Source organism: Lycorma delicatula, chromosome 1 (genome assembly GCF_047948215.1).
Source record: "Lycorma delicatula isolate Av1 chromosome 1, ASM4794821v1, whole genome shotgun sequence".
NCBI classification, from domain to species: domain Eukaryota; kingdom Metazoa; phylum Arthropoda; class Insecta; order Hemiptera; family Fulgoridae; genus Lycorma; species Lycorma delicatula.
Window position 1 is genome coordinate 153315568 of NC_134455.1, and position 13508 is coordinate 153329075.

At 29.7% G+C, this 13508-nt stretch overlaps 1 protein-coding gene across 3 annotated transcripts in view; it reads right to left on the bottom strand.

Annotated features, from left to right (window-relative positions):
• HDAC6 (histone deacetylase 6) overlaps positions 1-13508 on the bottom strand; it is a 173811-nt gene that overhangs the window by 12826 nt on the left and 147477 nt on the right. The window contains exons 20-21 of one of the 3 annotated variants that reach the window (XM_075365351.1): positions 6044-6523; positions 359-517 (exon numbers count right to left, since the gene is read on the bottom strand). In XM_075365351.1, the coding sequence (XP_075221466.1) occupies positions 359-517; positions 6044-6523 (639 nt within the window). Of the gene's footprint in view, positions 1-358; positions 518-1800; positions 2836-6043; positions 6524-13508 lie in introns of those variants that run through there. The other 2 variants (XM_075365368.1, XM_075365359.1) reach the window with 2 other exon arrangements.

Here is a 13508-nt window from a genome sequence, read left to right on the forward strand (position 1 = left end):
AAGGTGAATTCTCCTGAAGGGTTAACACCTAGAGAGGTTTTATTTCAATGGTTTGACTGTCATGCTTATAAAATTGCTGAAAATTCTAGTTTGGGTGGAATAAATTCCAAAAAACATAAGACTGGAATAGTTAGTTACAGAATTTTCTATCTTTAGTCCATCACTTTTCTTTGGAAAAATGGATCCAAAAGCGCCAATTGAAGGCGAAACATCAACACTGGCCCTAACCAAAATTCTGTCTAAATATTTTTTTCCAGAATGGAAATCAATCCCCAATCTATGCTTTATGGAAGAAAAAAATTCTACTAAGGCGTTTTACTCATTTTCCTATTTATAATCTCCTAAAATAACTACTTACTGTGTAACAGGTAAGACAAGTCCAATTTTCTTGTGTAGATGAACACTCAAAACAAGGTGCATTTATATCAATTCCATGAGAAGGCACAATTGACACTTGAGACAAATGAGGGCAACCAGGCAGTGGTATAATAGCATACATCTGCTCTGTTACTAACAACTTGAAACAGATAATATTTAAAGCAAATTAAATAATTTTATCATGATGATAAAGCACATTTTATTTACAAAGATGATAAAGATTATTTTGATAAATTCTAAGATATAAAGAGGCAAATATTTGAAGGCACCAACAACTTCAAAGTACAAAAACAAAATTAAACAGTAAATAATTCTTGTGAATACACAAACAGCTTTAAATGTCAGTCCAAGGAAAATAATCTTGCTGATTAGTTATACTTTATGACTTAAAGGGAGGTGTAAACACAACGCACATCAGAAAGCTCGTAAAACAGAGTTAATGTCATCAATGACCTCTTATAAAATTTTCATATTCAATAGCCATAAAATGGAAACCACGCAAACTGTGTGCTTCTTCTGATAACTAAAAAATTGGAAGTTATGTAACAGGCTGATGACAAAGATTTAGTTACAAATAAAACTTACAATTTAGTAAAATCCTAGTTTAAGAAACAGAGAATAAAAAAGTTTCTTTTTATCTATGTTATCAACCATTAATAACATAAAACTGTTGAAGACTAATGGAGAATTTGCCTAATCATCGGAATTATAATGTTGCAAGTACCCTTATATAAAGATTAACTGCCCTGGTTTCAAGCTATCAATTTCCTACACAGAAAAACATATTCTAGCTGACTTCAGTGTCACTGACAAAAAATAAATAAATAACTTATACTAATCATTGAAAAAAATATATATATATTATGTAATATAAAATCAAATCTAAAAAACAGAAGGTTTTTAAATCACAAAAATCTAGAAAATAAACAATAACTTAAAAAAGAAATAATAAGCTACTCAAATTATACACATAATTTTTTACACTAGTGTAAAAATGTTATTGAACACTAATGGGATTAATAAAAATAAAGGGATGTATACAATAATAACCCACCCATTAACTGCTATGCTGTAACTGGAAGTTTTTCAGTAAATGCCACAACATTTTATTCCCTCCAATAATTTTTTAACTAATTTTTCTATTATAAATACATTCATATGTATGCTAATTTGAACATAAAACATGGATTTATGTAGATTCTCACTGACAATACGGTGGCAATCTCGGAAGTGTTTTCCAAAAAAAAGTATGCAACCCACAATACAACCAATGCTCTGAGTATAGAAAGTTAAAATTTGGTATACTTTGAATTTTTGTTTGATTTTTCTGTTGTTTTTAACCAGTTTTAACAGTGAAAGATTAAAGGAATAAACAAATAATAAACACAATATTAATTTATTGAATTTTACTTATTCAAGGACAAAATTTTTATAATTTTGTTAAGCATTTTTACATTTGAAAATTTTGAAAGCAATCTGAGCAAAGTCGAGGCTCATCAGCACATTTGGGGCAGAAATAACTTGTCAGTTGTTTTTTCCAAGCTTGCTGCACATTCTACATCTTAGTCTAGCTACTTTGCCATCTTTTGTTCTTTTTTTCAATTTTTTTTAGGCATCTTTCATCAGCCATACATGCACATATGGACTTATTTCATTGTCTTTATTTTCTATTAATAAGAATAAAATAGAATAGAATAAAATCATGATAATTCAATTTCTCATTTCCATATCTACTGTAAAGCAAATAACTTTTAGCAGAAATAACTGAAACACATGGATGGCAACTTTTTTATAGCAATGAATTGTTTTGTGTTCACATGTATAATACAACTACATTCGATGAATGTGATTAATGCCACCCATGTAGTTGTTATATTGTGCAATTACTAAAGGTTTTTGCACTTGCCTTCCAGATTGGATTGTGACCATCATCATAATGCCTTCACATTCTGTAGAAATCAACATCACATCTCTTTTATCCTTCCATTTGAAAACTGATACTCCACTGTTATATATCACTTTCATTTCACCCTTCTTTAGTTTGCTTAGTAACATATCACATGAGTTTTCAGATCTGTTGATCCTAATAGTACCAGTTAACCGTGTTTTTCTTTCCAGAAGTTCAGCTCCAGTATATACTAGATTTAGAACAGATCCACCAGACTCTGTTGTTATTAAAGTACAAAATGACAGGACGAATCCTTTCTAATCATTCAGTTGCATTATATGTACGCAAATCATATGCTGAATTGAAATGACGTGTTCTCAATATTAATAAAAATCTATTTCTCGACATTTTTTTGGAAAATTGGAATTTGAAACAATGGAACTGTCCTCCAATAATCCTCCAGTTTGTTTATTTTAATAATTCCCATGTGAAATAACAAGCCCAAAAATATTATTAACTCATTTGTAGTTATATTTATCCATTTTGCAATATGTGAATGTTCAGTCATGCTAGAAGAAAGAAAAGTTCTTAGCATGTAGATTTATTTCTCATAAAATTAAATCATAAACTCTATTATTAAACAGAAGGGGTATTCCATTTTAATTAAACAAATGATCAGTGCATCACTGTTTTTAATTTTAATGATATTTGGTATATCATAACTATCCACTTTGTAGTGGCCAAAAAATACTTTTTATATTTTTAAAAAAGTTTTTTTTTTTAGTAATAGACTATTTTCTAACTTGCCAACAGGTAAAAATAGCCATTTTTGTTACTTTTCCATGAGCTATAGCATTCTTATTTAACATTGTACAGAGGGTCAAAAATGGCTTTTTGGAAGGAGTAAAGGTGAAACTTCATCTTAGAGTACTCAAAATTTTGAATACAAGATTTGTACAAGTTACAAGATTAATTACGTTTACAAATTGTTATTTTTTCAAATTTTGGGCCCAAAATAAATAATGAAGGGCTTAAGCTAACAGCCCTGTTTTTTACCTATTAACTCTTAGGCACTAATAGTACTTTAAAAAAAGAATGGACTATTACTGAATGTCCTTCGTTAAAAAAAAAAAATAGCTACCAAATAATATTTTGATAATGTCTCATTTTGGGGCCCAAAAACCACATGTGGGACAGGTGGGAAAAATGTGAAATATTTACAGCAATAAGTACTTTTTATGTACTTTAAAACCATATAAAATTTATTTTGTTACTTAAAGGAAGTTGACAAGTAATGAAGCCATCAAAACCGCTAAAAACACTGTTCTTTCTAACCTTGAACAATGTATCCAAAAAATTCATAGCATGTATTTTTCAGATAATAATGTTGACCTATATATAAAAAATATTTTGCTATGTCTATAATGAGATAGCTTATATTCTAGATAGTTTGTTACCTGAAGTATGATTCATACACAACTCATGTTTAAACACGCAAGTGAATAGACATGCAGAGACACGAATGTTTAAGTAATCCTGAATGTAAATATTGTGGAAGGCTCAGTTACTATTATTAGCCTTAGACCAAAACCATATGATATCTAGTGAGAAAAGATACAAACACATGCAATTATAATGAATTTAGTAGCATTAGGTCCCAATAGATCAGGTACCTAAGAGTAAGAAGATTAAAAACAGGCCTATTACCCTAAGCCCTTCATTATTTAATTTGGGCCCAAAAATTAAAAAAAATAACTTGTAAATGTAACTTCAGTAAACATTACATGATTTGGTTAAGTAACAAAATTAATTTTGAGTACACTAAGATTAAGTTCCTTCTTTACTCCTTCCAAAAAGCCATTTTTGACTCCTGCACGATGTAAAATAAGAATGCTACAGCTCACGGAGAAAGTGACAAAAATGGCTGTTTTTACCTATTGGCAACTTAGAAAAGAGAGAATTGAGTCTCACCAGTGAGACAGGAGCAGTTTTGCAGCATTAGTACCCGTCTCATGGGTGAGATGGTAGCAACCAATGGGGTAATAAAGTATCAGAATATATTTTATTGTATATTTATGACATAGTTTATTGCTTACTATGTGTTCTTTTCATAACTATCCTTATGAGCACAATGAAATTACACTGTTACTTCAGAACTAAAAACAAACAAATTAAAGATAATCCAGTAGCGGTTTAACTTTCTGTGAGAAGCAATCAAAAAAATTACATAAGAACAGAATATCAGTTTTAGACATCCTTCCAATTACAATCCATCAAATTTTTTAGGCCTCTCATCAGTCCTTACATATAAGGGTTGTTCAATAATTAAAGAGAAAAATGGCAACAGCAAAGAAACTATTAAATAGGATAAATTGAAACTGTCCGATTTCAAATTAGCATCTCTGAAATAGAAAATATAAAATGTTCAAAAAGAATTTCTATTATTAAAACCTCTTTTATTTATTTCAAAATGTTGGCTCCACTTGAAATATTTTTTATAATTGAAATTTAATAGATCTGGCGGTTTTTAAATCTTTTTAGAGGAACCTGTAATTTAAATGATATTCCACGATTTTTTGTACCTTATTTTTCTTGTATATCTCTGTCGTTGAGTGTAATGAAAATTTATTTTCTTTTTCTTTTCACAGCATGATGTGATAAGATTTTTATTTTCTGATAATGTAAAACTGACTAATTCAATTGTGAATGTTCAAAACAGTAGGTAAATAATACATTAAATGGATATAAATGGAGTGAATAGTTTATACAGTTCCCCACATGTTTACATAATTAGAGGACAGTCCTTGATATATATCAGTACAGGGACTGCAATGTCTATTTGTCCTCATCTCTTCCAGCTATTATACTTAAATTTCTGTATCCACTGCAGCTATTGCAAATGACTGTTTGGTTTTTTCAAGTAACCACAGGCTCTTTGAAAGGGATTACAATACTCACATTTCCCTTGTAAAGACTTTCAAGCAAAGAGATGTAGTAGGTGTATTCTCTTTTTCTATTTAGCCTCCAAAACCACCGTAAGGTATTACTTCAGAGGATGAATAAGTATGATATGTATGACTATGTGAATAAAGTGTAGTATTGTAGTCTCAGGTTGACCATTCCTGAGATGTGTGGTTAATTGAAACCCAACCACCAAAGAACAACAGTACCCACGATTTAGTATTCAAATCTGTATAAAAGTAACTGCCTTTACTAGGATTTGAACCTTAGAACTCTCGACTATTGAATATTCTAAAAGAATATTCACTCAGAAGTACCCCTTTTTGAATTTCTAATCTAAATTATCCTTCAGAACTCATAATGAGAGTGTGAAATGCGGTGCAAGTAAATGCAATTACACAATGCTGTTTATCATAGCATCCAAATACAATTTGACTGTGAAGTTAAATTTAAAAATAGAATGAAATAAATAGTGTTTGGAAGTTTCCATTGTTCTCTTTCTATTATCTTGAGAGGAAGACAGGAACAGAAAACAAATTTAAAAGGCTAGAATAGTAAAGTTTTCAGAATGACTTCATTGCTTCATTTTTATTTTAGTTGTTTCTAACTAATCTATTCTGTTTCTGTAGCTCATTGCAAAAATCATATCTATACCTTGTCTTGAAGTAGAGAAAAGCTGTAGAATTAACCAAACAGCAAAAACACCAAACTCAACCCATGGTTCACATTATGGCTAAAAATGTAATAATTATTTACTTTTAGCCTATATTATTATTAATAATGTAAATAAATATCAGATGAAGCATAAATATTTACCTGAATATTTTCACTAAGATAATCAACTAGAGTCTGTTTTTCTTGTGGATTATTTGAATGTGAAGTCCCCGAAGTAGATTCCATAATTTCATCCTTATAATTATTACTCTTACTAGAACTGCCACCTGCCTTATTAACTGGATCGCTTTTATTAGTCATATCCTTTAAACCCTCTAAATCCTTTTTTAAATTCTGATTTTCATTAAGTGAAATGTTTGAAAAATCATTTATGAGATCTAATGAATCTTCTTTCAAATTAAATTCATTTATTTGGTGGTTACTTAAATTTGTATCTTTGTCATCCCTCAAATTATCCAAATGCGGTTCTAAATGAAACCCATCAACTACTAAAGGAACTGGATTTGGTATAATTTTAATTAAATGTGGCTCTTCATTTGTTCGGTCTTTTATGTTTTCTAAAACATTCTCTTTTGGCAATGCTTTATTAAATCTTCTTATCTGCCAAAATTCTGAATGAACCTGTCACAAATAAACAAAAATCAAAATTTAACAGTAACATAACCTTGATTCAGTGGAATTAGAGATTTTTAACAATTTATTTTTATACATTCAATCTATAAAAGAAAATTTCTTTGGCTCACATAAATTTCATTACTAATGTAACGTTTAATTTTTCTCTAACAAAACCAAGCTAATGTGGAAACAAAAATATATAATTATGTATTTATTAACAGGTAAAATGAATCATGAATTTCAAACATTTTATTTTTTAATGAACCATACCCATAACATAACCAATGATTTTTCAGTCTAATTAATTTGTTTTACTTGTTTGATATAGAGCTTCATTATTTAACAAAATAAACACAAACACAATTTCAGTTGTTAAACAATGATAAATTTCTGTTTATATATTAGAAAAAAGTTTCTTATAAAATTTCATAAATGTTTTAAGTATCATTTTGAGACCAAAATAAGGGCTGAAAATAGAATAGCTTAAGATAAAAAAGAATGTCTTAGTTTTAAAATGTCTATGGTAAACTAAATTAAGTTCATTTGTATTTTATTTGTTCTAACTTTAAACAGCAGAAACATTATTTTAATTAACATTTTCAAAAATGTCACATAACTTTTTTAAAGTAGAAGAGCAAATTGTTCTTAAAATACAAACTGATTGATCTAGTAATTTTAAAGTGCAACTATGTGATTAAATTTAGTGCAAATAATGTAATTAAAATAGTGTGGATACTTTTTTCTTGATTTAAGTTTTAACAGTAATAAATAGGCCTCAAGGTGAATCTTCACAATACACTATTGAAAGATAGCTTGCTTATAAATGGAATATAGTAAAGTACTTTATTTATTTTTTCGGTAATAATCTTTGGCTTGCTTCCTAGATTCATCAAAATACAGTTCATGTTGAGTTATGAAATTCAATTAACTCTGGAATTAATAAACATGGTAGATACTTAAAATATAAGGCACAGGCAAAAAATCAGGAAAATGTCTAATTTAGCAGAAAATAGTCTTAGCAATCTCAACATTATAAAAAGTCTGACAAAAGCGAAGATAATTTTTTTATTAATTATGCTATATTCCAATCTATATAAATAAAAGGCCCATTTATAAAATAAGTTATGATATTTTTCCTTTGCAAAGATTGACTGAAGTGTTGTTAGAAACAAGTAATAGTTTTATTAAATTTTTTACAATCAAAAATGGGAAAAATGAACTACCCCCGTCCTCTAATATTAAAGTATTAAAAGTACACTTGCAATAAAATAATAATGCTAATTTCAGAGAATATCACTTTTAAATCTTGGTAAAAAAACATAACATTCTGACTAAATCTTTTAAAAACTCACACGATTTCTGCGAAATGTAACAAGTTTATTAAGGAATAAAAATCTGTATTTTCATTATTAGTTAAATACTTTAATAACTACGTGTTATGTAAACATCAGAAAGCTTACACATTAAATAAATTAGATTACAAAAAGAGAATAAAGAAATAAAAAAACAATAAACAAAACCAAAAAATATAACTTCACGCGAACCAAACACAAACAGTAGAATGAGGTTAGAAATACTTTTTAAGCAGACATTATATAACACGTGCACACTAAATCGTATATTTCAGTAGTTTTTGACCTAAAATATAGTGCTAGAAATTTTACGGCAAATATCCCAAAATAACATAAAAGTCGCTTGTTTGATTTAAAAGTAATTTACGGTTAAAATTATAGTTACCTTCTATGACAATGTAAAGAAACAATCGATTATTGTGTTGTTTGTTCTACTAACGTTACGTCATGATTTACATTTTACAACGTGCAAACAACTGAACAGAAATACCTGTGTAATCGACCAGTAACCCCAAAAGACGCGGAGTAAAATTAAAAAACCTAAAAGACGAACGAACGTGTTTGAAAACTTTTGTTAAAGTAACTTAAGATTAACGAGGGGTTTAAAAAAATTAGAGCAACCAATAAGTTTTTAAAAATTTTTAAGGAACATGACTTGTTGAATAAAAATATTTTTGTAACAAAAAAAAACTTTTAAAAATTTATCAGTGCAACGCAACATTTTCACGATACTCCCTAAGGTCGGCTTGTTGCAATACAATGACAGCACTACAATGACGTCATCCTTCTTGCCAATGGACAATTCCGCGGATTGTGCATGGCGGCTGAATGCGAATTATCAACATTGTTTCTTGGAAGCGGTATTTTCAATATTATCTGCGATAATTGTCGCAGTTTTCGTGGTAAATTTGGGTATCCAATACGGTGCTGGGACCACAGTTTTATCCACTCATTATGGACTTCTTTTCGGCCTGCAGCACACCCCCCATTTAACAAGGCAAGGCTGAGGTAGCTGGTTCAAACCAATTGTAATCGAGAGTTTATGCAAAAAGGCATCTGCAGTTGATATTTAAAAGGATTTACACTGGAACATATAAAAATGCAATTTTTCTCTGTGAGCGGTTTTAATAGAATTTTTATTTTAACTCCCAATATCTCAGGTAATTATGCAGCGATCCATTTGAAATTTTACCACAATAAACAATTGATCTTTCCGAGAAAAATGAGCGTAATTAGAACTTTTAATATAAATTACACAAAAAATGGCGATTTTTTAAAACTTTTTCGTCGGATTCGTGAGATTTTTTTAAATTAAAAAGTTGTTACAAATTTTCTGGTTTCAAACTGTAACAATTACTACAAAACAAGATTTGTGACGATTTATACCACTAACCAACACAATTAATGAACTGGAAAAACATTTGTGTTTTGCACTTACAACAAAATATGCACCAACAGGTTGTGATGTAACATCTTCATTTTATTGAATTGGAAAAACAGAAGCTTTCAAAGCTGCGCCAAAATTAACTGTTGAAGATCTTATAGAATTATCTAACCCAGCAAAAGGCTTGTCATCTGAAGTTATTAATGTTCGCACAAGATTTATAGCTACAATTTATAATTTGTCTCAAAAATATTCAAATTCTCATGTAAATATTAATGTTTTGTATTAAAATTTCAACAAAATTGTAAGGATAGAAAACCTTCCACCAATATACCCTACTATTTTTCAACATTTGAAAAGATGTCACTGGCAAACTTACATATATAATTCATAAAATACATTGATAACCTCTTACTATAACTACATGTGGAAGGCAATGTGAAGAGAATGAAGTTATACCAGTGTTTTTTGAAGGCCCTACAAGTTTAAGAGTTACTGCAAAAATACTTATGCAACTGTAGTGCAAAATCTACTTCACGTAGTATCTGAATCTTACACATGTTTCGCTAATAAAATAAAATGTTGCCTGTTATGTAAATGTGCATTGTAATGTTCTTTGCAGCCAACACAAGGCGAAAATAATGCTAAAGATTGATTTGATATGTAAATGTAGTAAATTTGATAATTTTATGTAGATACAATAAATAGAAAATGTATAATTCAAAACTGTGATAATTTTATTAAATATTGTACTCATTTTCAAATTATATTTCAATGCATAATTATTTTTTAATTTTCTGGTGAAGTAATGTAAGTTTCGTAATGAACAAGAAGATAGGGAAGAAAGTAGAATATTTCAAAATGCATAGTGTTAGAATCATTGTAATAAGGATAAAATGAAAACCTAAGCTGACAAAGATTGTTAACCTCTATATGCCTGCAAGTGCCCATGATGATTATGAGGTAAAGTGTGTATATGAAGAAATTAACAAAGCAATTAAACATATAAAAAAGGATGAAAATTTAATAATAGTTGAAGAGTGCAATGCAAGCATTGGAAAAGGCAAGGAAGGAAATATTGTGGGTGAATATGGGCTGGGAAAAAAGAATAGAAGAGGGACCAACTTTTAGAGTTTTGCACAAAGTATAATTTACAAAATTGCCAACACCCAGTTTAAAAATCTTAACAAAAGAATATACACATGGAAACAGCCAGGTGATACTGAAAGGTATCAGATAGATTATATCATGGTTAAGCAAAGATTTAGAAATCAACTTGTTGACTGCAAAGCTTACCCTGGAGCAGACATTGACAATTTAACCCATCGGGTTGGTCTAGTGGTTAACGCGTCTTCCCAAATCAGCTGATTTGGAAAGTCGAGAGTTGCAGCGTTCAAGTCCTAGTAAAGCCAGTTATTTTTACACGGATTTGAATACTAGATCGTGGATAAATGTGTGTTCTTTGGTGGTTGGGTTTCAATTAACCACACATCTCAGGAATGGTCGAACTGAGAATGTACAAGACTACACTTCATTTACACTCATACATATCATCCTCATTCATCCTCTGAAGAATTATCGAAACGGTAGTTACCGGAGGCTAAACAGGAAAAAGAGAGAGACATTGACAATTTAGTGATAATGAAATGTAGATTGGGGTTTAAAACCTGAAGAAAAGATGTTTGATGAATCTGTGGAATTTAGAGAAGCTTGAGGGAAGTGGAGGTGCAGTGCAAGTGAGGAAGCAATAGCAAAATTATACAAACTGAAGTGTAATATTCACGAAAAAAAGGGAAGTTCCGTCAGACTTCAAAAAGAGTTTATAGTCATGACACCAAAGAAAGCATGAACAAATAAATGTGAAGAATACAGAACAATTAGCTTAACTAGTCATGCATCAAAAAACTTAACTAGAATTCTGTTCAGAAGAATTGAGAGGAGAGTGGAAGAAGTGTTAAGAGAAGACTATTTGGTTTTAGGAAAAGTATATGGACAAGGGAAGCAATTCTAGTGCTCAGATTAATAATAGAAGGAAGATTAAAGAAAAACAAACCAACATAATTGGCATTTATAGACCTAGAAAAAACATTCGATAACGTAAACTGGAATAAAATGTTCAGCATTTTAAAAAAAATTAGGGTTCAAATGCAGAAGTAGAAGAATGATTGCTAACATTTACAGGAACCAAACAGCAACAGTAATAATTGAAGAACATAAGAAAGAAACCTTGATAAAAAAGGGAGTCCAACAAGGATGTTCCCTATCCATCTTATTATTTAATCTTTACACAGAACTAGCAGTTAATGATGTTAAAGAACAATTAAGATCAGTAGTAACAGCACAAGTGATAAATATAAAGATGCTACAATTTTCTAATAATTAGTAATTCTAGCTAAGAGTATAAAAGATTTAGAAGAAACAATGAAAGGCATGGATGAAGTCCTATGCAAGAACTACCACAAGAAATAATTAAGATGGACCACTGAGTGTAAAAATAGGAAGACAAAAGATTATGGAGGTAGAAGAATTTTGTTATTTGGGAAGTAGAATTACTAAAGATGGACGAAGCTGGAGCAATATAAAACACAGAATAGCACAGGCGAAACAAGCCTTCAGTCAGAAATATAATTTGTTTACATCAAAAATTAATTTAAATGTCAGGAAAAGATTTTTGAAAGTATATGTTTGGAGAGTAGCTTTATATGGAAGTGAAACTTGGATGATCGGATTACCTGAGAAGAAAGGATTAGAAGCTTTTGAAATGTGGTGCTACAGTAGAATGTTAAGAATCAGATGGGTGGATAAAGTGACAAATGAAGAGTGTTGCAGCAAATTGAAAAAAGAAGCATTTGGAAAAATATAGTTAAAAGAAAAAACAGACTTATAGGCCACATATTAAGGCATACTATAATAGTCACTACTATCGGAGGGACAGGTAGAAGGAAAAAATTGTGCAGGCAGGCAACGTTTGAAATATGTAAAACAAATTGTTAGGGATGCAGGATGTAGGGGTATACTAAAATGAAATGACTAAGCACTGGATAGGGAATCTTGGAGAGCTGCATCAAACCAGTCAAATGAATGAAGACAAAAACAATAGTTTTTTTAAGAAATGAATACTGAAACATTCACCTACTCACCCTTCTCGCAAGTATTTAAATATATTACATGTATACATATTCACAATTATATGCATGTTCATTCAGTGCGGCAAGCGTGAGCATGTCTACTATATATATTGTTATAATTTCTTAACCATTGCATTTGAAAACTTGAAACTTTCCATAAAACTAATTCAAGAATTCTGCTACAATACGGTATTGATAAAAATATTAATTTTGAAAATTTTGTAACATAACTTTTTAATTTGAAAAAGTCTTATGAATCAGATAAAAAAATTTCATAAAATCACCTTTTTTTGGTAATTTACATTAAAAGCTCTAATTAAGCTCTTTTTTTTTCGGGAAGATCAATAGTTTATTGTCTAAAAATTTCAAATGCATCATTGCATAATTACCCGAGATATTGCGAGTTAAAGCAAAAATTTTATTAAAACCACCTGCAGTGAAAAAATGCATTTTTATTGATTTCTTGTATGTTCCAATGGGTAAATCCTTTGTAAAAATCAACTGTAGAGATACCTTTTTGCATAAACTATTGATAACAATTGGTTTGAACCAGTTATTTCACCCTTGCCACTTTTTTCATTTCTAGAGCATATTTTTAGGGGTGCACTGCAGGCTTATTTTACAAACTGACATTGGGAAAGAGGTTCACCACCCAATATTACCATGTTGTGAAATTAAATGATGTACAAATTCAGTTTTTTATACGAGAACATATGTAGGCAAAATAAATATTTAATAAGCTTAGCAGTTTTTAAGGCAATTCAGAGCGAAACAGTAGAGCTCGATTTTGTTACACACAAATCAATTTGATCATTCCACAAGAACTTGTCATCTAATAAAACAAGAGATTTCACTTTATTGGGCAACAAAAATACTAGTATTAGCATTATATCCACTTGATCAACAATGTTACATCTACCTTTCTGAGAAGCACAATGAAATGATTTTATCCATATTTAAAATTAGATGGTTACAGTCCATGTGTGAATAATTTTTTGAGCCGCATATAATTTTTTTATAATTTTCATTCAATTCCTTTTAATCAATTATTCAGGTATAGATAAAGTTGTAACATTTGCGAAAAGGGTTACAATGAATGACTCAAGATTTTGAAGGTCATTAATTAA